The 26,755-nt window shown below is 38.8% G+C and overlaps 1 protein-coding gene across 1 annotated transcript in view; it reads left to right on the top strand.

Moving 5' to 3' along the window:
* Positions 1 to 22,261, top strand: part of gabrr2a (gamma-aminobutyric acid type A receptor subunit rho2a) — a 109,472-nt gene extending 87,211 nt beyond the window's left edge. The window contains 3 exon segments of the mRNA XM_044167372.1: positions 12,578 to 12,730; positions 16,001 to 16,209; positions 21,331 to 22,261. Of these exon segments, the coding sequence (XP_044023307.1) occupies positions 12,578 to 12,730; positions 16,001 to 16,209; positions 21,331 to 21,666 (698 nt within the window). The 3' untranslated portion in view covers positions 21,667 to 22,261.
* Positions 22,262 to 26,755: the final 4,494 nt, after the last annotated feature.

The raw sequence follows: 26,755 nt of genomic DNA, 5'->3' as shown, positions 1-26,755 counted from the left end.
CAAGCTTGCGCGCAAATCCCACTATGGCAAGGCATGACCCGCCCTAGTCTGCCTCTGATTGGCTAGTACTCCTTGCCTTGGTTAGGTTTAGGCATGAGGAATTAGATTGGTGAGGGTTAGGGTAAACCAATCAGAGGCAGACTAAGGCGGGACATGCCTTCCTTCCTAGGATTTGCACGCAAGCATGATGAAAAAATGATAACTGACTTGAGTGGAGTCGTTCGACTACATCTAAAACACATTTCAGGTAAGTATTTTTTAATACTGATTTATATTACAGAAATGCCTTTTAAGTGTATTATAGTGGTGTAGTGTTGCGTTGTTTGGACTAACCTTAACATTATACCTCCATGTAGCCTATCTTGAGACATCGGCTGTTATGTGGCTTGTTTGACTGACTCAACCTTCTCTAGCAATCCTGGCTAGCACAGCATTGGATGATGTCATCTGAACAGCAACACCAAAATGTCACATCACAGCCACATGTAAGTAGTTTTTATTGCCTTGGTTACATACCGTGTTTTATGAACCTTTATGAAATTCTGTTTGTACATAAATCTGTACATTATTAGCAATTATTTTGCAAACTAGTTCTCTTGGTAGGTTGCTAATGCTAACTAACTTATGTCAAAAAAGCAGTAGCTAACCACTTCCACGATAGTTGGCAAACTTGACAATCTTAAAAAAGAGAATAGTAAAAGCATATTCTTCTTGATGATTTTACATTGTGACGCTATAACGCCTAAACAAGGCACTTTGCCGAATTGACTTGATAACCTACACATCAAGTTTGATAACCTAACGTTACACATACATAGCCAAAGTAACTACTATTGCCTGTTGGCCATGGCTAGGATGCTATAAGGGGTAAATGTATTACTAGCTTCCACATCACATAGGCTGCAATCTCAGTCAAGTAGTTTATTCTGAGATATATATGGCTAACTATGAGTCCCTCTTCTTTGCTAATCTGAACTTTGTCCAACAGGACATTATGAGACAGCAGTTGATGGAGAGATTTCTCTTCAAACTGCAATCTGCCATAAACCAGCAACCGCTAAATTTTGATTATTTGGAGTTCCTGACTCGCCATGAGCTTATTCTGTTTGAATCGCTTTCTGACAGGAAGTGTTGCAGAGATTACAGAAGCACTACAAAACCTCCATCTTGTTGTCCAGCGGGAAATTAATTCCAGCTCTATGCCCACTGTGGAACAAGAAAGAGAAGTTGGTCCAGGTTAAGACGTAAAGTTCTTTTATCATTGTAGGTTCAAACAAATTGTGTATATTTTATCTCCAGCTCCTTAGAAGAACTCTTCAGCTAGAGGGTAATGATGATTGATCATTATTTTGGCAGAAAAAAATACTGCCAACATTGTGAGTGCACAGAAACCACTATACAAGCCTTGCAGTTTAGCTATGAACAGAATAGTTGCATTGGCCAGTAGAGATCACTTTGGAATTCCTGTTAAGATCAAATAATTATTATCACATCTGGCTATACTTTTCAAATACAAAGCATCTTCAGGGGGCAATGATTTATTGCCTTTAAAACAATCTGTACAAGTAGGCTAATCAATCAAGGAGCATTTCTTATACATAAAGCATTTCATGTTGCAGCACTACTTTATCTCAGATTTTAATTGTAGGTAGTCCATAACTCATATCTGCTTGCCTTTCTTACAGAGGGTAACAATTCAGATGCAACTGAATGTATTGCTGTGTATTTCAGATCAGCCTTGTGTATGAGTGTGTCTGTTTGACTTATCTCAACCAATTGAAGTGTTAATTAATGCAAAAGAGTCAGTTGTAACACTGCAAGTGCAATAAAATATAGGCCTATTCAGTATTTTAGTTCGTAAGATATACCAAGATAACCGTTTTGAATATGAACAAATATAATAATTTAAATATCAAATGCTGTAGAAGGTTCTGTTGCAATGCAATGTTATGGAAGGAAGAGCGAGCTTTATCTCTGGAAAGAGTGTCCACAATTAGAGGTTAGTTGCATTTTTCAGTCTTAAAATTTTTGACTGCACAATTATTGGTAGTTCTAGCAGTTTGGTTGTTTCATGAAAGCACAAATTGCTGTATAAATCCAAGTCAACCAATTAAAATGTCACTCTAGAATAGAGCGACTTTAGCGTGATGTCTGTGTTGAAGTCACAAGCAAGCACCATGATGTTCTTCACTCTCTGGAGGAAGATCGTCTGCTTGACATCTCTGATGTGGTTCACCTCTTTGGTGTGCACTACATCTTTGTCTTTCAAATCCGAGCAGACCTGGACACCTTCAATGGAGGATGAATAATCATCCTCTATGGACAGAGGGAGGTCTCGGTCCTGAACAGCTGTGAAAAACAGTTGAGTTGCAAAGGTATGGCAGGCAGGTATCTGTCTTGTTTTCTGACATAATAGACATCAATGGCAATTGGACTGTAGAGCACACAGGCCAAAAATATTTTGAAAAATCAAGACTAGTTTCTTTCCTTAACATATCAGTGTGTGTTTCTGTCATGATTTTTGTGTAGAGATGCTGCAGTTTTATTTTTTCCATCTACAAACCATAATGCCTTTGAGTTCTGTTGCACTGTGCACTGAGTGATGAGAGGCATATCTGACCGATGTATAAAACCCTTCAGTAACCAGTAGTTTGAATTTCTATATTATTATATTTATTATATTATATATTTTTACAATATAAAAACAACAACAACAGAACAATATTTTAAGTACAAAGTCTTATTTGAATTGTTTTTCTGGATCTGTAGGAGCTTCAAGACCACGGCATCAAGAGTTCCATACTGCAGTTGTGCAGTACAGTTGTGGTTCCTGAAATGGTGTGCCCACTGGATGACGAAGCCCTGGAAGAACGTCAGAGAACTGATGATCCTCTGGAACATTCTTAGTCACATGGTCGTGACTTACACACGATGTTTGCACAGGGTGTCAACCCAACAATGACATTCGAACATGAACTTATATATGGACACATTAGCTGGTTACAACGTTATAAAGCTCCTTTGCCAAAACATCCCCTTCAGTTTACTAATGGACAAGCAAAAAAGGCACTGAAGGAGTAGCTCTAATGTAACACCGTTTCGGAGGATTTACTAACAGGAGCAATAGTTTTTGTGAGCTCTGTGTAGCTCCCTAAACACGCTAAAACACTAAAGTTGTTATACAACATGATTAATTTCGCTGTAGATGTCTGTAAACCTTCACATTCACTCTTTCTCTGAATTGAGATCCTACACTTTATGCATAAATAAGACCTGTAGATATAACAAAAGATGAGGGCACACCAAAGCCTCTATACAGGCAACTCGACACACATCAGCCATAATTTGATTTTGTTACAATGGTAGCGTTCCAGCAAAGTTAAAGTGAACAGATATAAAATGATGGTGGAGCTGTTAAATTGATGACCAATACAAGCAAAGGATCTGTTTGAGGGGCATTTTACAGGTATTGCTAAAGAGAAAGACAAATTCACTTAAAATATCTAGAAACAGTGTATACTCAGTTCTTGCTTAAACCTGTTGCCTTATGCAAGAGCTATCCTCAAAGATCCTGTGTCAGCCAGGAGCCTTGAAATCTTGGTTAATGACAATTAACTGACAGTAACACATGACTAGGCTAAAGTATAATAATTACAATAATTAGCTTTAATGATAAGTCAAAGAATTGGACTGACAACTGTACCTCTGTGTGGTCACTATCTTCAGGAAGAGACACAGTTTGTCTTCCGATGCCGCCTGAAGGAGTTCAAGCTCCTCAGTTGGCGACGGTGTGGGGGATGTATTTTTTGGCAGCAGATACAAATTGAGCAGTTATCTTACTGGTTATCTTAACAAGATGCTTGGTGGTAGTTAAACACCTCTTTTTACTATGACTGAAGTTTGATTTGAAATATCCTGGAAAAGATCTGTGGATTAAAATGTAGCTTTATATCAGTGTAATAACAATCCATTGTTGCATTAAATCATCTAAATAGCATGTATATATTTTTTCCAATGCGAGTTCGAACCAAAGTCCTTTTAGTGGTTAAACAGAAGGGACATAAATTGCATTTATGATGTGGACTTAATACATTTCGTTATGATTTAAAAAAAAAACGCAAATGAAAATATGGGACTGAATAACGAACCTTGTCATCTCTTGCTGCTCAGTTACATTTCTAGGGGCAGGGTTCCCTTGTCTCTGTCAGCCTTGTTGAGCCATTTGTGGCCAGTGTTAAGCAGCACAGACACCAGGTTTCTGGTTCAACTGCACCATGGCCCTAAATCAATTCAAGATGTAACAAAACATGTTTTCAGTTAAAATTGCAACAATTAAACATGAAGCCAATTTATAATTAGGCTACGGTTTGTAATCCATAAAAATCAGCCATGCTTGCTTCAGTAACATTAGCCGATAGGTTAACTTAAGTTAGCCATATAGCTATGTCTACCGCTAGCAAACTTCATTTTATCATTTTATTGAGCACAGAATAGATTTGTTTCCTCAAATGAAATTTCTTGCTTGCGTATAATTTCCTCAAAATATAATGTATTTCTGTGCTCAAAATCTCCCATTGCTCGCTCAAGTCCAGTCAAATTTATTCATAAGCACGTTTAAAAACAACAGATGAAACATAACACCAAAACAGCCAGGACAAAATATATGAAACAATAATAAAATATATTTAAAACTCAAAATAAATAGAGAGCATGTAAAAAAACAACACACAAATAGAATCCAAAATCAAAACTCAGTCTGATTTAAAAGCCAAAGAATAAAAATGGGTTTTCAAAGAAGTTTTAAAAATGTCCACTGTAGGTGAGGTCCTGATGTGGAGCAGTAGGCTGTTCCATAATTTAGGAGCAGCGATAGCAAAGGCCTGGTCTCCCCTGTGCTTTAATCTGGACATTGGGACGACCAGAAGCATCTGGTTAGCAGACCTCAGTGATCTCGAGGGAGTGTGCAAAGATAAAAGATCAGCAAGGTAAGGAGGCACCAACCCATTAAATGACTTAAAAACAAACAATAAGAGCTTAAAAATCTATTCTAAAACGAACTGGAACCCAATGCAGAGAGGCCAAAATGGGCGTGATGTGATCACGTTTACGTGTCCCTGAAATGAGGCACAAATATAACGCCACACACCCCTGCCTTCAGGCCTCCCTCAGAAACCACTCCCCCAAAACACATTTTTATGCGCAATGAGTGCACGGGCAGAGTGCGCACAGGTAGATAGGCCAGCCAGCCAATAATTTCAATCAGGCCAAATAAAATAATAGGATGGGCTTATTACAGGCGTGTCACAGCCACAGATACCAGATTTCTATTTTTTTCCCCATAGCATTTGATTTATTGATTGCTGTACAGAGAATTTCAACAAATAAAATAATGCTTCTAAAATACATTACCTACCTTTGCTTTAAAACTGGTGATGTTTGAAGAACCCCACAATGCCTTCTAGTGACAAAATTTAGTAATACTGTTGGAAGCGGTGCTAAGTAGGGAAGAAACGCTGGTGTGGAAATGGAATCGCCACAACCCCAGGGAACCCACACCCTGTGTAGCTATGCATTAAGTCAAACCAACTAGGGTTGGGTGTTATGACAGTGTAGAACCACAAAGACTAAATACTCAGGTGAGGGGAGATAACAAGACAGGTGGAACTAATTAAGGCGGGGTAAACCATCAAAACTGGAGCGAAACACACAATGACAGCAAGTGAAGTTACTCACACGAGAGGAGAGGAGAAATACAAAATAAAATAGGAAACATCGACAGAAAAACATGAACAAAGGAGAACCTGAACTAAGGAGCAGAGCAGGACATGACGAAGCTAATAATGGTGACTAACAAAAAAACAATTGTTTTGTCTATGAACCTTGACTGTTATTAACCAAACTCGCAGAGATTTGAATGGACAAGGAAAGAGGGCAATGTGAGCACCTGTAACAGTCAAGAGGGTGCAAGTCTGTTTCATCTCTAGGCTTCAGTATGACTGTATCATCAGTTTCTTCCACATGAAAAGCATGTAGATGGCTAGAAAATGCAACAGTAAAAAAAAAAATTTGCCACAAGAAACCAGCTTGACCGAAAATGCAGAATCACTCAGGTGATTTCTTGGCCAGTGAGAAACACACGTTTTTGAAGTTATTCATAACCTGAGCAACTTTTTTGAAGTACAAATGTTTTGATTCACACCTCATACACCAATTGGACCGCAGAGCTCCACATTCCAGTATGAGACGAGGATAGTGCAATAGACAATGCACCTTTGAAGTAATTCGGGATACAGGTCTTTAAAATCAGCAATTAAACAACCTAAATAGCTAACCCAGCTTTTACCAAGCATTGGAGCTAGGAGTATTTCAGTTATCTCACACAGGAGTAGATACAACTGCCAGTCCTTATTAGTAGAGGGAACCTTATCTCCAATTACAAAAGACAGCAAGCGAAACAGTGTCCACTTCTCAACAGCTTTGCCAATTACATGGCCATTGGCAGAAAGTGTTTCCGGAATAAGTGGTGGCTTGTTCCTAATCTCGTTTCGTCCAAAGTTAAAATCCTTCAGGCAATTATTGCATTCAGTAATAGTCATAAGTTTGTCCATATGCAGTGCCTTGATCACTAGCTTAAGTGTAAGACATACAACATCATACTTAACATCAGGAGGAAATGCCTTGGTGACCTCAAAATGAGGCAGTACACTTGAAGCACATGGTTCATTTACACCATACGCTGCAGTGGAGGTAGGATAATTCGCAACACATTTCAAATGATATTCATGAACTTCAGCTGTACGCAGAACACAGTCCTCCTCTCTTGTCTTTGCAACAACGTCTGTATGATGACATGAGCAATATCTGTACACTCTACCGCTGTTAAAACTGCAGGAAAATCCTGCAAGGAGCTGCAATAATCCCTTTCACCGAATATTTTCATTGATCCGGGTAACAGACTCACGCCTTCAGATTGTAATTATTACTTAAGAGTCATTCTGAAACTTTTGCTACGCCGTCCTGCCTCATAAGTCTATGTCTCACTTAGAAGGTGTATATTTTTCAAAGCTTATCTAAATTGTGGACTATTAATATCGATGTTTACATTTTCTAAACAAGTGGCAACAAGAGTCTGATAAGTTTGATGAAAATGACTAAACAGTAACTCCAACTCATTAATCACAGCTGATTGTACTGTGAACAATATGCTTTTCTTCCAACTTAAGATAGAATAATGCCAACTGTTTCTGAATAGAGTCAGTAAGCTGGTTAACAATATCACCAATTGTTGAAGCAGAACACTCTAGTCTAGGTTTGTATCCTCGGGCAGTGGACTCAATTCTTGTTCAAGTGATGAATCACTACTGTGAGCAGCGTTCATACAGACATTACAAAATGAAATTGAGATTTGGAGGAGATTTTAAAGATTTAGCTGCGTAATGAGCTCTGTTGCAGTCTACAGCTGTGCCGTGCCCCATGAAGGCTGAATCTCAGTAATGTGTTGTTACCCTTCATGCATGTCCATTTGCTTGAGCTGAAGTTTCCTGTTGAGTGATTCATCAAAGAGCAACACATAACCTTTTCCTGGTAATAGTGGAAGTAAGGAGCAAGACCGTGGTTGACCTTGTAGGAGGTTTGCTTCTCGCCACACGCAAAGAATCTCGCAATTGCACTGTCGAGGAACATCATCTCAAATAACTTAGAGTTGTCTTCAGCACTTGCTGGAGTAGTGAGAGGTGACACTTTTCAGTGTCCAAAGGATCTCAGTACGCCAGGAATCGTTGTTCTGTACCCCATGAGCTGACATCTTTACATGAGGGATTTGTTTGAGGATACTGTAAATAGAAAAAGACACACAGTTTAGCCTACTCCAAGTCCTCCATTATTTCATGTCACATCTCTCAGTTGGATTACCGACTTTTACCTAATTAAATTATCATACTCAAAACTATGCAGCATTTAATAATCACCACTATAAACAATAGTTAGGTTTTAGATGCTACAGCAAGCAATGTAACAACACATTATCCAGTGGAGCATGGCTTTCACTGAGCTAAACCCTTCAATGGATGAACCCAATGTTAAAGGCCCAATTTATTTGGCTATATCAATTATGGATTATTTAAAGAGTAGGAGTTGCTGATGGAAATTAATTTCTTAACTACCAGATCCTAGCATAACTCAAAATACAGGTCGTTTTTGCTCCAATGCAAATGTAATACACTTAACAACTTAAAAATAAACTCACATTTAGCTGTCACATACTATCAACCATTGTATCAATAACTTGATCAATTTGACAATGACAAAATGTCAATCCAATGAAATAACAAGTTTTTTCAAAGCCAGTATGGCTACCATGGTATAAAATTTGCATCACGGATTGTGCCTATAACAAGTTAATTCTACTATCAATCCCGTGAGCAGGATGGGAAAAATATTTGTCTTATTTCAAGTGCTAAGCAATGCTAAATGTAGCAAAACGGGCTAGACTGGTCACCGGGCATCTGTTATTAATATATTATTATTATTGCACGATGAGGGTTGGTGTTTGGAAAAAGCCAGTAGCTATAAATATTAATTTCCAGCCATGCTGGATTAAATTTACCCTCCCCTGCATTTCGTTTTCAGTAACAGGCTCATCAAGGCGAGGAAGAAAGGAGTGGCATGAGACGGTGGCGCGTCAGAATTAAAATGAAAAAAGAAAAAGCTATGTGATCATTTCTGATTCTGAGCAATTGATTTATAATGACATGATGAACAAAACTTTGGTCAAAATATAAGACAGCATTTTATGGTTCATTTGAATTTCAAGGACTTTTTAAGTACCTTGTTAAAAAGGGGCTATGTACAAGGTATTCAAGTACTTGATTTTTTTCCCTTCAAAATCTAAGCACTTCAAGCACCTTGTGCACTCTCATTTTCATGGCAAAGCTGTAGATGTTTCAGCCACTTTTTGTGAGTCTGGGTATTAACAGGACATCTCGGGCACTGGAATACCTTCATATCCAAAGCTCACAGATGAACGATGATATGAATTCTTCAAGTCAATTGACCTTTAGCCATGAGCAGACTTGGTCAACTGACACCATTAGTGCACAGCTAAACAGGTGGTTGTGTAACGTTAACAGAGTTGTAAAGTGTTTGTTATTTTGTCTACCCCCTGAAGAGCACTGAGAGAAGTGAAAAGAGGAAGACAAACACATAACAGGGAAACTGGAATAGGCAAGAGGGAGAGATAGCAGGTACAAGGGATTAATGAGATACAAGAACCGGGAATAGGTTTACACTCTGGTCAAGGGACTTTTGAATTTTTTATTTTTTTCCCCAATCTACAGAACTGTCTAAAAAGCAAATAGTGACATCAGTCTTTCACAAGACACTAAGTTATGCATTTTTTATTATCTCTAAGCACAAAAAGTCAGTGGACATCTCAGTGGTAGTAGTGCCCACACAATATATACCAGTTAGTTGGTGTGTCAAAATCTGGGTCAAAAAGACACCACCACATCAGAATCAGAAATCAGAATCAGAAATACTTTATTGATCCCCGAGGGGAAACTCTTTACACATGCGTGCTAACACTACTGCTAGCCAGCTAATGTTAGCTAAAAATCAACAACTAGCTAGCAGGTGATGTGGTCCAAGTTGTTAAAATGCATTAAAATGAGACTTTGAGCATATTTGACAATTTATGTTGATGTTAAGCCACCTATTCTAAACACATTAACTTTTTACATTCCTAACATTAAACGCTAATATCAGCTAACACTGGTTGCCAGCTTGATAGGGAGGAGGGAGCACAACAATGATGATGTGAAACTGGTGGGGTAAAGTAATATAATCCCACATTTATGCTCTTGTTACTGACTTTGTAACGTTACTTTTCAGTACACCTCAAAATAGCATAATGTCCAGTCCATGATATCAACTTCCCAACAGGTTCAAACATATCTGATGAAATGACTGCCGGTCATAACTTGACTTTTACAACATTGTGCACGGTGGCTAGCGAATAATGTAAGCTAACACAGCTAATGCTAACTAGCAAAGTTGGCTAATTAGCTAGCTAGTTTAGCGTTTGCCAGCTATGTGTGAGAAACACATTTACAATATTTTATTTTGGTACAATTTGGCCCGTTTCTGCATATAAATTCCAGTCATCCATGGGAGAAGGTTTGAATAAACTCTGCTCAGACTTCTGGATCTGCAAACTTACTTCTTCCCCTCTAAACAGTAAAGGTGTCAATTTGGATACTTGCCAGACAAGACCAGAACTTTCCATGCCGGAGGAAAGACATGTCTTGTCATGCTAGAAGAGCAACAGGAAAATTTAAAGATAATAAATGGACTCTCTGGATAAGTTTAACTAAAGCAGGAGAGACTAAAAACAACATCTTCTCCTCCCTTATCTGTCTCACACACATTACACACATACACATGCAAACAAGCACACTCTTTCTTCTCTCACCCCCTGATGTGGTCTGATAGGTTTGCCAGACACCTGTCATAAAAGTTATTTAATATGAATTAATGTGAATTAGCTATATAACCAAGCAGTAACCCAGCTAACATTAATCAAGCCCGTTTCCTTGATGTGTAACCTAACTTTAGTTTTTGTAGGACATAAAATGAGCAAGTTATTAATTCAGGGAGTTAATCTCTTGTTTACCGGGTGACAGCATTGCCACCTCCTGACCAACAGACAGAACCATGCCATTTTGAATCTGTATAATATTGTAGCCAATATACTGTATTGTTTAACCTCAGGCCACTTATTAGTAATGTTAAAAATCTGTGTTTTGGTTGAATGATCTGTTGAAATAGTTGTTGGTTGAATAATTTTTCTCTGAATGTTTTATAACCACTATGCTATTTTTATGTCTCAAATCATCATTGTATGGACATAGTGATGTTTGAGTATGTGATATTTTGCACATAAAACTTAAATTAAATTCACTAGAGCTAGAAAACACCCCTGAGCTTAACAGTTGTTTTATTTTACCTTTTATTTTCTTAATATGTATTTCTTTAAGTTTTCTTTTCCTCTATTAAAGTCCATTCACAGTTTAACCTGTTTCCAACACTAAGCCTCACGATTTTTTACAACGTTATTTGTTTTTTTTAAGTTACTGAAACCTAGCTGAAGAAGTTAATGTAGCCAGAGATATTTTATTCAACAAGTCGGAACATCACAGACTCGACAGAGCCGCCCTGAGTCGCTGGAAGCCAGCCAGCCTGGACAACATCTGTGTTCTAACGCAGAAGAAACTTTAAATCCTGCATCTCCCAGAGAACTGTGCCAGCAGCGTCTTGACCTTCGCCGTCGCCCCTGAAACGAAACCGCCCAACCGGCCAGGAGACCTCATCAGCTCGGTGACCAACTGCTTTCATGGAGACTGAGCCACAGGCCGACATGCCGGCACCTTCCTCTGCACAGCGGATTCAATCCTGCACACCATGTCGGAAAGCCGGCGAAATGCTTCATCTTTGCCAGCGCTCCAAAACAGTAGGCTAAACCACGGCTGTGATAAAGAGCTGATGTCGAATAAAATATATTAATTCCTATATATAGAAGTTAATTGCTCTAGCATTACGTTAGAGTCTTGCAGTTGTTTTTATAATCAAATCACATACCTCACCTCACTATTGCCAGTAACTTAAGGTTTACCTCATCATTCCATTTCTGTACTCATGTTTGTTTTTTTCTTTAACATATACCTTATTAATCCTTCATTTATTCAGTTATTAGGCATTTAGCAATAAATAAATGTCCTCATTTAATCAGTAAAAAGTTGTCTGTGTGTTTTCTTTGAAGCAGAAGACAAGGTCAATCTTTTGAAAAGAATTCAATCCTTAAAGGAGGGGTATGCGATTCTAATTCAATACATGTGTTTTTGTCAAATTCAGCTAATATCTCCTCATGGTACACTAGCTGTCCATTCAGTGAGCGCGCTGAAAAAAGATCCGGTGTTTGTACACAGCCCTGGCTCTGTAAATGGGAAATAAACAAAGTGGCTCGGACCGGGCCACACAACACTATTCCAGCCATGATTTGTGTGTCAGGTAACGTTAAATGACTTGCCCACGGACTTTCAGCTGACTTTCTAGTTTGCCAAGATGTGCTGCTGTTGTGATGTTAGCTATAGTAGCAGGAGAGTTGTGAGTATCGCTGTCTGGAGCTGCTGTGCTGGCTCTGGGAAACGTCTCGTCCTCTCTGGCTGTTAGCTGCAACTGTTGTGACAGTTTGCTAACCCACGACCTAGCTAATATTAGTTACATTACTTGCTGTGTCGTTGTTCGCTCTATATCGTAGTATTTGTCATGGTATTGGACTTCTCCAAAATCACATACCCCACCTTTAATGAGTGTGCGGGGCTATGAGTTTTTCAATGTATTCCAAGCTTCAGAGCACTTATCAAGAACCAGTTTTTCTTAGGGTGTATACTCTGCATGTTAATAAGCAACTTTCTTAAATGTAGGAAATGAAACCTCATGTAAAATGTTGTAACCAGTTTCTACATTGTTGAATCTTTTAGCACTCCACCCCATCTGAGCAGGTCTCTTGCTGTGTTTGCAGGCTGGTACAATCGTCTCTACATCAACTTCACATTGCGACGCCACATCTTCTTCTTCCTGCTGCAGACATACTTTCCCGCCACGCTTATGGTGATGCTTTCATGGGTGTCGTTCTGGATCGACCGCCGGGCTGTGCCAGCCAGAGTTTCCCTGGGTAAAAAAAAACTCTCGTCAAATGTCCTTTGAAGAGGTTGTGCGTGCCTGTGGAAAATCTGTCTGTGTGAAATGATAAAAGCTTGTTGTGACATGGCTCCACCAACTGGGAACACACACATGCATGACTGAACACACAAACCTCCCACGCTATACCACTCTCACATTTCTTTTGAATTATTTTCTGTATTGGGGCTGTTGCTGTACTTGTCATACAGACATCTGTTTTCCCCTTGCTGAGATCCTCTCATGGCTCATCTCATTGCTCTTTAGCTGTTAGAATGGGATGTCTTTAAAAGTCCCTTTGAGGTTTTTTATATCTTAACTGCAGTTTGTTTTGTTTTTCTCTTCTCTTTTGTGCATTATATATATTAGAAAAACCTGATTTCCTCAGCCTAATTTCTCCTGGAGTAAGCTGATTTGTTTTGTCATGTATAAAATGGTATAAATGGTTTCTATTTGTTTTTTCATGTGCACATATACGTGACATAGAGTGCAGAAAGGGAAAGTATCACTGCCACAGCAGTGCATGAAAGGATAGAAAATAATTTCATTCAAAGTGAATAAAACTAAAGCTATTTAATTCCTCAGGCAGACTATTCCACTTGGCCTCTGACCTTCTGGTAAAGAGCTGCTGAGCATCTGGTCCAAAATGAATTCATTAATTTATTAATACTTACAACTGCAGACCTAGAAATTGTTGTAAAATGTTTTATTAATGACTATTAATATTAATATTAATAACATCTATAACTGCAGACTTGTTGGCTTATTAGAAAGTTAGTTAAACCTTTTAAACCCTCACAGTTGACTTATAATTTTTCTTCCTTTTCTGTCATTACCTAGTATTTGTTACAATCATTGTATTCAGAGATGCAGCCCCCTCAATAATCCATAATGGATTCAAGTTCTAATATACTGTTAATGCATAGAAACACTTCCACATAGCCAGTCAATTGTTCTTGTTCCTGGTTCATCTTTAAAGAATATCTCATGTCCCTATGTTACACGTCACTGGTGTGGGAGACAGGATTATATAAAAAGTGAATGGGGTTCTGTAGCCAAGACTTTCTGTTGAATTCAGTGTTTCTGTTGAAGTTACAACTTCAGAGGGAAAAAAGATTGCAGCACACTGACTGATTTACAGCCTTTAAAGGATTAGTAAGGTGATACTACATTCTTACAGTCAAAAAATCCCATATGCAGACCAAAACCAACAATGAATGTATCCTACTGGCAAGTGTTGTGTGTGTATCTAAAGCCTGATGTATCTTATTCCTCTGTGCCATAGAGCTCCATTGTTGTCCAAAAACTTTTACAAACACATCAATGAGACACACTGTTGCAATGGGTGACATGTTCCTTGATTACCATGAACACACACTGTAGTTTATTTTGACTCAATGCCACATACACCATCCTGCTGCCCAAAATGCTCACTAGAGTACCAAATGTTGATAAATCCACCGCAGAAAATAGTCCCCAAACAAACTATTTATTCCTGTTTGAGTAACGTTTGTTAAAAACAACAGTGGACAGTTGTTTGAGGAAATTACTGAGTCTTTAAAAAAAATTAAACTATACTACTATATATTTATGAGTAATTTATAAAGATTGAGGTCTTCAGTAGAAACCAGTGGTCTTGGAGCTGAGAGCTACAGACAGGGTAGGGAAGTCTGAAAGAGACAGAGAAAAGAGACAAATAACACACTGTTGGTTTGGGTCTTTTCATGAAATTTGTTGACAGTAAAAAAAATAATAGCACCAACCTTCATGTTTTTTTTGTCAACTCCTGTTGAAGTTGCTACAGTTTGCCCTCAGCAGCAAGTCTTTATCCATCTCCACTATAGCATTTTATGACATTGAGAGCTGTTTTTGTCTGTCGTTTCAACAGCTCATAGAACACTTACACACTTACCACTTACAATATAATGCAATTCCAGACAACCACACCACAAACATAATCCTCAAAAGTGTCATTAGACTTGAATCAACACCTTTCTTACATAGTGTCAACAAACAACAACAAAAATGAACCATTGTTAGCATGCTTTTGGTGATTTGTCTGTGAGAAGGTGTCTGAGTTAAAACTGCGCTAAATTTGAGTGTGAGTTCATTCTTGACTTTAGAAACAGTAATTTGGCAAAAAAAAAACATCAACTGAGTAAACGTCACCTGCTGAGGATGACAATGAGATGTGGTTAAAAGCTCTGGAAAAGCTAGTACCTCAAAGTAAGGTTCTTTGTCAAAAACTGGAGTAAATTTGAGGATGAAAGTTCATTCTTCACCTTGAAAACAGTAGTCAACACAGAATTTCACCACAAGGTCTATTCAGTAGCTGATGTGGAGCTTTCAGTCATATCACGGCACTCCTCAGCTGTCCTCAGTTGCCCAGTTTTCATTGAATTGCAACTGATAGATCTTGAAAGAAAGCTTCAAATGCTTGAAAAAATATCCAGAATAGCTACTAAATGGACTTTGAGATTGTTGTAGTAAATTATATTAATTTGATTAAAAAACATTTTATATGACTAGCATAACTATTGTTTCAGCAGCATTTCAGTTATTTATTAATGGAACGGTTACATGTCATTGAAATGCTGCTGAAACTGTGGGCATACTGTATGTAACCCAAATGTAACCAGTTTTAGCTCAGATTGAATCTAGACACCTTCCAGTGGTGGAAAGTAACTAAGTACATTTACTCAAGTACAGTTTTGAGGTACTTGAGAATTTCCATTTTATACAATACACTTTTCACTCCACTACATTTATTTGATAACTTTAGCCACTGGTTACTTTTCAGATTTAGATTACTGATACAAATACATAAATAATAATAAATATACATTAAGTATATTTTGATGCTAATAATTTTAATTACTTTAAGTAATTATTAAGTAAAATTTTGAATGCATGACTTTTGCTACAGAATATTTCTACACCGTGGTATTACTGCTTTTACTTAAGTAAAAGTTTGGAGTACTTTTTCCACCACTGACACCTTCTCACCTGCAAATCTTCAAAACCATGCTGACTGGGAGCCTCACAGGGTAGTATTTATTGCAGGGCTGTTGGACCACATTGCATCACACTGTATATTTAAAGTGGTCATGTTATTGCTTTCACACCCTATTTTAAGCTACCAAGCACAGGCAGCCCATTAAATTGTGTCTACACTGTGAAAGTAAAATAGACAAACTCAGATTTAAACATTTTCAATCTGTGGTTTACTGTAGTTTAACTAGAATTTTGTGTATTTTGTGTCCAGGCATCACCACAGTGTTGACCATGTCCACCATCATCACTGGAGTGAATGCGTCCATGCCCCGGGTGTCCTACATCAAGGCGGTGGACATTTACCTCTGGGTCAGCTTTGTTTTCGTCTTCTTGTCAGTGTTGGAGTACGCCGCCGTCAACTACTTGTCCACCGTCCAGGACCGCCGGGAGCGCAAGATGAGAGAGCGGGCACGATCTCAGGTTTGCTTCCAAACTGCCAAGCAATATTAAAAAAAAAGAGGCATCCCTCTCTGTGCTCATGAGCCAGAACAGTCAATTTTGCTGTTAGGAGAATCAAGATTCCAAAAGCTGCACTGCCTTTGTGCAATTTCACTTACAAGAACATCTGTCAGGCTGTCTGGAAACAAACAAATAAGAGCAGCAGTGAAACAAAGAGAGAAAACAAGGGCAAGAACAATGAGTTTTTGTATCCAACAGTTAATTGCATAGTTTGAGAGAGTTGTTAAAGTTCAGCATCTCATCCCTGGAAGATGTTCAACAGTTCTGTCTGAAACAGCTAGTTGAACTAAAATAACTGGATCTGGTTTTGGATCATTAAATGAACTCCCTACATACACTGTTAAAAAAAAAACAAATACAAACAAGCAAAATCGTAAAAACAAAAAAAAGAAAAAAAACTTAATAATTCCAGCAGCTGGGCCTGATCACCAGGTTTCATCTAGGTCTCAGTTAAAAGTCCAGTTGGACAGTAGAGATAAAATCATTTAAGATAAATGTCTTATTTGAGAGTGATCTCACATTCAGGAGGGCCAGTTTAACAGGAATATCCGGTACAGAAGAGGAAGTGGGAGGGGCAGGAGCAATTGGGCTCAGGTACTTATGGTTTGCACCACTATAGGTTGAAAACTCCTTGCTCAGCCATTTTGTGATTATCACGGGTCTTGGACTGGCAGAGTATGGAGTTGAAAATGGGCCTAGAAACCAGAAGGAGGAGCTAGAGGGCATGTGGACGTTGGCAGTCAGTGTGTGTTAAAAATGGAGTAGTTAAAACAAGGGCGCCAGGATTGCTGGGGTGAATACCATCATGCCTGTAAAAGGAGGAACGATTTGAAAAGTTGTCAATAAAAAAACACATTATGGGCTAGGCAGACTGAGGATCTGGCTAAAGTGACCAGTGCCTTGATTAAAGGAGGTTATGGGACCAGAGATAAAGACCCGCCTTCCACATTCATTAAGGGAATCCAGGAGCCTGCTAAAATCACGTTTTAAGATCTCGGATCTCCGGTCAGAGACGTCGTTACAGCCAACATGGATAATAATGTTCTGGACATTGTTATATTTATCCAGAAGGCTAGGGCTAGGGTCTCCTGGATATCTGCAAGCTTAGCGCCAGGAAAACAGACAGTCTTTATGGATTTTCCTTTGCTGTTTCTTACAATGGAGTTGTCAATGACAAGAGTGTCTGGTGGAGACATCTGAGGGGTGAGAGGCGAGTATTGATGGGAGGAGGGTGCATGTGGGAAACAGCCTGTGGTGCTGGAGTAAAATTTGGCTTGGATGTGGACATAATCCGACGAGTTATGGGAGCACTGGTTGTTCTTGCGGGGGTGACAAGGGCTTTCGCCCCATGAGACAGGAGGTTGGTCGCAAGGCTTTGCAGCTGCTGCCACAGATGGGGGCATCAGTGCGCAGCCAGGACGGTGACAAGGAGGGCTGAGGGTCTACGGCCAGTGGAGGAAAGTCCTGCAAATCTGTTTGAGTGGCGAGGGATTGACTTCTTCTTGCTGCAGCTGTTGTGGACAGCAGACCTAGGCAGTTGGACTGGAGAGGAGCTAAGCGTTTTTTTTTTTTTTTTTTTTTTAGCCCCCTGCTGTAGCCAGCGGTCCTCAAAATGGGGTCGAGCATCCGGAATGGTAGCGTCTAGCTCAGCCTCAGTGGTGGCGGTGGAAACGGCGCCCACAGTGACCAACATGGAATCTTCAAGCGGGGGGTTCCCAGACAGGATAGCCGAGTCCGGCTCGACCACCGTCGGGCCAGTGGTGATGCCGTTTTCGGCAGTCAGGGAGTCGTTCCTCTTCTCTGATCTGGTAGAGAGAAGAGATCCATCTTTGCAGCTCGGCAACAGTTTGGGTCAAGCAGAGGCAGTTGTCACACCCAGATGGAGGGGTAATTGGAGGCATGATGGCATTAAAAGTGACCAAGATCTAAAAATGTATCATAGAAAACTGGCCTAAAAGTGGATAAAAAGTTTACAACACAGCCTCTACCGGGTATACACAGACGCCCACGCATGCTTGTACCCTGTAACGGCTCAGAAAAAAGCAGGTTTGAACACAAAAGTACGACACAAAGGAGATGAGAAAAAGAGATGGAGAAATTGAAAGCGTGTATGTATGGGCAAGAGAAAGGAGTGTGCCTATATCGGCATTCTGTAATCTTTAATTCACTGGTTTATCAGGGAAGTGTATGAACTGCACTGCAGACTGGACTTTACCTGTGACACAACCAGAAATGTACCTGTGACAGGTTAGGTCCAAAGTGGGCTGAACGCAAAGTTCAGTATGACCTATGTTCTTGCCATGTGCTGCTTTGAAATATGTGTAATGTGTGTATTTGCTTTGCAGTGGTTCCCAACCTGGGGGTCAGGACGCCCCACGGGTTCCAAGAATGTAGAAGATGTTTTTTCTTATTTTTCTCAAGATTTTTCTTTTCCTTGTGAAATACTAGATTCTTTTACCTTTCCAGGCCTCTAAAAGTCCACAAAATAAGTGAAATACCTTGTACTTTCAACTCCTCTGGTCTCTAAAGATAAGTAAAATACTGGATTCTCTCACCTCTTCAGGCCTCTAAATGTCCTTGAAATTAGACAAATCCGAGAAGGAAAAATCACAGTTTTCAAGTCTTCACAGTAACAATGGAATCCAGCATTCAGCAGGGAGTGCAGTCAACTCTAAAAGATAATTAGTTTTAAAGAGTTAATATACTGGAGATAGTGTACAAATATACTAAGCCAGGAATTTTGCTAATGGACACAAGGGGCCATTAAACTGATTCAGAATTTATATTACAGTAAATGCACCACGGTAATAAATATGAATGTTTTTTGGTTACATTTATCATTATTAGGTAAATATGACAAAAGATTGGGGATGATGGGGGTTATCGTACTTGTAGTGCCTGTAAGTATTTTTCACCACATTTTTGGGTCACACTAGGATAAAAAATAGCAAATTGACTTTGCATATACCAGCCTAATTTTTACAAAAGTCTGCTTGATTTCTTCAAATATAATGTTTCAATGTCAAATTTCTCTCACAGAGACACTGAATGGGTGTGAATTGTTAAGGTTATCTGGGGATTTTAGTATAAATCTTGAACTTAATTTTCATGAGCCCAGGCTGTGACACATGACAGGAGGTCTGGCACTATCAGTGAATCAATGTCCACTGATGTTTCCACACTCACTGGTCCAGTGTTTGATGTCTGTACTTTAGGTAATGAAAAGACTCATTATATTTACTGCACACTAAATGCTCCTGAAATGGTTGAATGAACACACATTGTTGGTTTTGTTTTTTTTTCTTGGGATTTGTTATCAATTATACAATTATACAATGACACCAGACTTATCCTTTTAACAAGATTGAATGTCTAAAGCCTACAGTGAGTTCAGCCCCAGCACGTATTCAGAAATAGTTACAAAAATACAGAGAAATTTCCACAATTTTAAGACAATAATCTATTATTTAGGTAGAGTAAATGTAGCTACATAGCCCACTCCAAATGTTTTACCAATCTGTCCAAGAGCAGTAACGTGACATCGGTGTTTGCCCTCAGTCCCTTCTCTCAGCACTATCCAACAGGGAAAAGCTTAAGCTACACCAATGGTTATCCCTGTTTGTCCTCGCCATCGATTGCTTTCTTTTTTTGACAGTAATCCTTCCTCTGAACGCAGAGGGGTTTTTTATGGGGCTCACCAGACACTTTGCTTGGACGCTTCTTAGGTCCAGAGCCATGTAGAGAGAGAGTTGCGTCATCTCTGTTCAGTTTCAATTTAAGTGGCTTTATTGGCATGACTGCATACAATACAACGTCGCCAAAGCATATTAACACAAACTATACAATCATAATAAACAAAATAAAAATAAACAATTCTCAATAATAAACATTCTCTATAATGGACTTTTTTTTTTTTACAGCAAAGGTGGAGCTCTCTACATGGCTCTGGGTTGCTCCCCACCAAACCAATAATTGCTGGTTGATGTAAAAACACATCATTACCGGTGCGCCAGCGTGGGAATGTCGCCACAGACACCAGATTTAAAAACTCTGGTGTACTGCGAAATACAGAGAGATTTCCCTGCCGGTGATAGGCTTAAACAGCATTGTGCGAACTTGTTTGGCAAGGGCTTGAATGTAACGGACGTTCATTTATATGTAAAAGTCCCACACTCCAGCTTTAAGGACAGAACATGCTGGATATTTTGCTATTCTTACACTCAGTGTATACACTGTTTTACCTGCATTTTTCTGTCATCCATCTCATTTAACCAATGCAGCTATCTAAACAGGCCACATAACTTGCATGTCATGAGCGCATTATGCATATACGTGCAACCAAAGTAGTCATTCATCAGGTTTACACATGTGATAGTGTATTGGGCTATGAGCTTTGTCAAACACCTTAGTGCACAGCAGTACAGTGAATTAAATCCAGTGTATACACTGACAGAGGACTGCAGCTGTTGCAAACCTGCTGGTGTCATTGGCCCGCTGCTGGTGGAGGCAATATGTAACAGCCTTACCAGTAGTGAGGTTATGGATTAAAAATGGTCCTCTGGGTGGTGCTACAGTATAGGAATAAGGTAATGGGGTCATTAACATGTTGTCTAGGCCTGGGCTATAATTACAGTAACTGTTCTCATCTACTGACTTTCAGTAGTTTCTTTATTGTGACAATATGATCATAACGCGTACAGGCCCCTAAAGATTATTTATAAAACAAGGTAAAAAAAAGAAAAGAGGGTTGACAGTAACATACAGATTTATCCTCTGGGGACCATAAACATCGACAACAGTTTTTGAGATACCTTGTTATGGACGAAAGTGTCAGTCAAGAGGAAATGTTCCAAATAACATAGTTTTTGAGAATTCTTGTTCTGGACCAGAGTGTTGGAGCAACCAATAAATTAGCAATCACTGCCAAAATTAGGGCCCAAGATTAGCAGGACAGTGATGGATTTTGGTGACTTATTTTAACATTTCAAGAAAAGGTTGCCTGATAATCTCCCTAAATTTTGGTCTATTCCTTTGAAATTCCAAACATAATAATGATTATATTTTATATTTCTTCCCTGCTAGTCACTGCCCTGCACCTGTGGGATATCCCAGACACGAACCATGACCATGTTGGATGGTACCTACAGCGAGGCCGATACCAACAGCCTGGCCGGCTACACTGAGGAGCCCATGGTGCCAGAGGAGGAGCATGAAGACCTGCACGAGGTTTCAGAGAAACCTGAACACATGGTGGTCCATCTGTCAGTGAGCAGCGAGTCCACCACCACCAAGAAGAAGAAGAGCCTGCGTGCCCTCAACATCATCCAGAACACACATGCTATTGACAAATACTCCCGGATGATTTTCCCTGGTTCGTACATCTTCTTCAACCTTATCTACTGGTCCGTCTACTGCTGAAAGACACTGCTGAGTCAAGACTGAGGCCAGAGAGATTAACACACAGACAGTATGAATGCTGCATCATCAAATGGGACACTTCTGGACTAATTCTAAGAGAGCTCTTCTTGTACTGTATGTCTTGTGACGATAGATCATTAGGTTTAAGGCCTTGGACAGTAACAAAGCCTGAAAAGATAAGTTGTCTTGAAAAGACTTTGGGATAGATCGGCGCACTCCTGATCTTTTTCCTCATGCAGCAATTTGAATGTTCATTAACGCTCTAAACTAAAACAAAATAATAATTTAAATTGTGTTTTTAAACTACTGATGCTAATTCTCTGTTGAACAGCTCTTTGTCCTCATTACTGCTGTTCCTGAGATGAACAGCAGGCCTATTATGTATCAGTCACGACTTATACTTACTTATAAACAGTGATGACAACTTAATTTCTAATATTTCAAGATAACCATTTGACCATGTTTTTAAGCCTGTTATCTCAAAAAATTATATTATAACTTAAAGAACCAGTGTAACATTTAGGAGGAGCTGTGGGCAGAAATAGAATATAATACTCATAAGTATGTTTTCATTAGTGTATAATCACCTGAAAATAAGAAAAATGTTTTCGTTACCTTAGAATAAGCCGTTTTTATCTACAGAGGGAGCAGGCCCCCTTCCATGTAGGTCGCCATGTTGCACCGCCATGTTTCTACAGTAGCCCAGAACAAACAAACCAAACACTGGCTCTAGTTTCGCGACCACCATAGTTTCTCCTACACGCTTGTAAGGGAAGGGTGAGGCGAGTGGTATTCAAATGGTTGCAAACTGCAATTCAACACTAGATGCCGCTAAATCCTACACATTGGACCTTTATGTTGAATCAACAAGACTACAGTTTACAGCCATGTTAGCAGCTCTGTGGGGCTGCATTTAGTGGTGCTTTGAGCTAAATGCTAATGCCAACAGGCTAACATGCTCAAGCTAACATGCTGATGATGTTTAGCAGGTTAATGTTTACCATGTTCACCAGCTTAGTTTAGCATGCAAGCATTTGTTAGTACAGCTGAGACTGATGGGAATGTCATTATTTCCGCTGGTGTTTGGTATTAAACCAGAGTACTGGAAAAATGTAAACTTAGAACTAATGATGGCGCTAGAAGAAAACTGGGGATCACCAAAGTGATTACAATTCATTCTGTGGAGAACATTAACGAAAAGTTCATGGCATTCCATCCAATAGTTAAAGAGACATTTCACTCAATTGAGACGTTTCACAGAAACAAAAATGTCAAGCAGCTGGTGGATCTAGATGAAAAGTTAGAGGCTCATAAAGTCATTACGGTTCAGCCTCTGTAATCAATCCCCTAGTTGTCAAGATATTTCACTCAAAACCAAAAATGTCAACCTCATGGTCGTGCTAGGGCAGATCAAGTCAGTGGATCACTAAAGTCAGTAGGATTCATCCTAATATTTGCCAAGACAAGTCATTCTGGACCAAAGTAACCATCCCTGAACCATCCCTAGAGCCCCACTGCTAGCATGGACAGTTTTCTAGTGATGACTTTAACTTATCTTTATCTGAGAATAGATGAAGACTTCCGTACTTCATGGTCTGTCAGAGTGGATTTAATCATTCTGAGTCATTTCACTCAGCCTCAACATATAAGTCACGTTTCCATCCAAATTTAGCGCAAATTATAACTGAATTTCCAGAAAATCGGCAAAAGCAGGGATTTCAATCCACTACTGTTATGTGACTATTAGGAGTTGGGTGCATCAAGAAAAACTGTTGGTGGCGCTAATTCTCCAGTCAGGTGCCATTAAAGTATTGCAGAAGAAGATGGCTCAACGAGATGACATAATTAAAAGAGCACCAGTCATACCTCAAACGATGGAAAACCATGTGGAAAACATGATGTGAATATGGCATTTCTCTTTGTTTCATGTATTACTTTGAGGACGGTTACAGTCTCCTCATCGCTCCACACAGGTTTGATGTTTTTGTCTGCCACTATTTTTCATTTCTTCAGTGGAGCGGAAGCTTCAGTGGACGTTTAAGTCACATGCTTCATGTACATCATGATTTATTTGCTCAGTCTGTTTCCATTACATCTATTTTTCCACCTCAGCCAAACTCAAAAACGTTTTTGCAATATTTCGACTTTTTTTCTTTCAAATTTCCAGCATCCTCATATTTATTTTTCCTCATATTTGAAAATGCGCATAAACAGGTGGATGGAAGTACACTTATAGAGGCACCCCGGAAGTGAACGGAACAAATATTATAGAACAGAAAGGACATAAACTTTGACAATATACTGTATAATATAATACAATACAAAAAACTATTTATTTAAGGATGACATAATCAAGTTGTGATAACAGAGATAACGGTGTAATATCTTGAGATAAAGACGTCTCAGGATGACAGTCTTCAGCACCACAACACCAAATGATCTCTTGAGAAAATTTGATAATTAAGTATTGAGATAACAGGCATAAAAAATATTAGGAGCCATGGCCAATCTTGACTTCCATAGTACTGAACATGGATATAATTTATTTTTCATTGATTTGGTACTGATTTTGATATTGTCACGCTGTTCTGATATGTTAAGACTACAATGACTATTTGAGAAACTGGTCTCTTGGTAAACTTTCATAGCAAGGTAATTTGCACAACTCAACACTGGATTACTTAAAGGACCATTTTATTTATTGCTAGTTGCCTTAGCATGTGACGGAGATATGTACCAAATACTACTGTATAGATGACTGTGGTGATACTTGTATTATAATATCTAAAAGGTTTGTTGTTTCAGAGGGACATTTTCTACTAAGGTCAGTGTAGTCGTTTATCCTAGCTTAAGCTAGCTTAATAAAATGACTTCAGAATTTACCAGCAACCCTGAATGCCATTCATTCAGTATAATTTCAGATTGATTGAGATTGATTTGTCTTGTCTTGAGATAAAAGTTTTGTGCAAATTTGGAACAAAGGAATCAGCTTCTTGTTCATGTTGCGCTTACCAGGCAGAAAGTTGAGTTTCCCCGAACTTCTTTCAAAATGAACATGTCTGAGAAGTGCAATTAACATATCAGCATAGTGTGAAAACATGCTTACCCAGTTGAAATTGCTATTTTTATTCCCTTTGATCGTACATAGTTAGTCTTATGTACACAAATCTCCACTTGACTTCAAGAGCTTCTTCAAAAGCTCTCCAAAGCTTCTAACTTTATTTCGGTAATTTAGTTTTCATTGTAAATAAACACTAATTTGAATTTGAACACTATGACCTAACAGTGACTGAAACGATGTGACCCAAGTCTCATTAAAAGTGTTTGTATATGATTTATTGGCTAGGTTTATTAAAGTGAATCTAAGTAAGTGATAATGAACACAGTTCCCCAGACCACTTAACTATGGTTGTGGTATGTCATTGTGAGTCCATACTGTGTGTGTGTGTGTGTGTGTGTGTGTATTCCAAAGTGAAAATGTTCTTTAGAGAACCACTGTCCCTGCCCACCTCATGCTGATATTGTGTTCCACTGGCTTTCTTTGATAAATGTTTTTTGTTTTGGGTTTTTTTTTTTTGGGAGGGGGGTTAAAGCTTCTTGCATAATTTTTACTGAAAAGCTGAAACACATTACTGGGGGTTTCTGCCCATGAGTATCTGCTACTGAACTTGTTGGTAACATTTGAACATCTCATCATTTTAACAAAGATAAAAGACCAATTATTTTGTGAGCATTTAACTTCTGCTCCGTTGAGCCTTTTACAGCACTTCTATGGCTATGACTCATAGAAAATGTGAAGGCTAAAAAAAAAAATTAATCATTGTTCTAACTAATCATCTCTGTTAAAAGGATGAGGTGCTCAAGTTTTACTAACCAGTACAGTGATAGATACTCATTTAATTAATAACATGGACAGAAAGCCCCAGTATCATTTTTCATTTTTAAAAGACTGATGACAAAAACTGTCCATAAGAAAATACGATGTCTTGTCAAAGCTAGTGAAACGGAAACTAGCTTCAAATGGGAGCAGAGCTTTGGGACCCCACGTGGTGGCCCAGAGGTGCAAAACATACGATTTCAGAAAACAAATGAACAAAACTGAAAATAAATTGCAGTTCAGAAAACATGACATCAGAAAGTACATTTTAGACAATAAACTTTTAGAAGTCACAAAATGTGGTAATACACGTAAGCATTTCAGAAAACACAAAACTTATGAAAACACGACTTACAAACTAAATAAGGTCACTACGCTCATTTATTGTTTCTTTGTGCACCCCACATGGACAGCCAGACTGAATTTACAGTCTGTAATGTGGGTCCACTTGTTCTCCTGAAACTTAGTGTACTATAAGATATATTGATGAGCTATGGACTAGTTTGTCCACATTTTGTAAAATCCCTATAGCAGCCTGTTGCTGTAGCAGGGTGGTCACCTGTGATGGTCATGCTGGGGAGGAAAACAAGCTCACTCTGGCCATGCGTATCTTCCAGCAGAAAAAAATTAGTTTGCATCCCTTTTCAGCAGCTTATTTAAAGTGCAGCCAGGATGTTGTGTGTATATAAAGTTTTATTCGCTGCCATACTTGACTGTTCATTTATTCCCTTTGGCAGTGCACTGCCATTGATCTTTAGAGCATTTACAGTATTTGATGAAGATGAATCAAACAGTATGCAAACCAGTTCAATCAGCTTTAAGGATGAAAAAGACAGCAGTTTTCTGAAATGTCATGCTTTTTGAAATGTTGTGTTTTCTGTAATGGATAGAAATAAATTAATGTACATGTTGTATGTGTAATTTATTTCTATCCATCAATTTTCTATAACCACTTACCTTTGAAGGGTAAAGATAGGCCCAAACCGGCCTGTGGATTCAAACCTAGGACCTCATTGCTGTGAGACAATAGTGCTAAGCATTGAGCCACTGTACTGCCCCGACTGTGTTGACACATTTTCCACAATTTCTTTTGCACCTCAGGGCCACTACAGTTCTATAAATGTGAAATGTCAAAAAAATATCAGTTAAAGCCTGGAAAGTAACTAACATGCACATCTCACCATTTTTATGAGGTGGTAAAAATTGTGAAAT

Source organism: Siniperca chuatsi, linkage group LG15, assembly GCF_020085105.1.
Source record: "Siniperca chuatsi isolate FFG_IHB_CAS linkage group LG15, ASM2008510v1, whole genome shotgun sequence".
Taxonomy (NCBI): domain Eukaryota; kingdom Metazoa; phylum Chordata; class Actinopteri; order Centrarchiformes; family Sinipercidae; genus Siniperca; species Siniperca chuatsi.
Note: the sequence above shows the minus strand (reverse complement) of the source record. Positions and strands in the feature narration are given on the sequence as shown.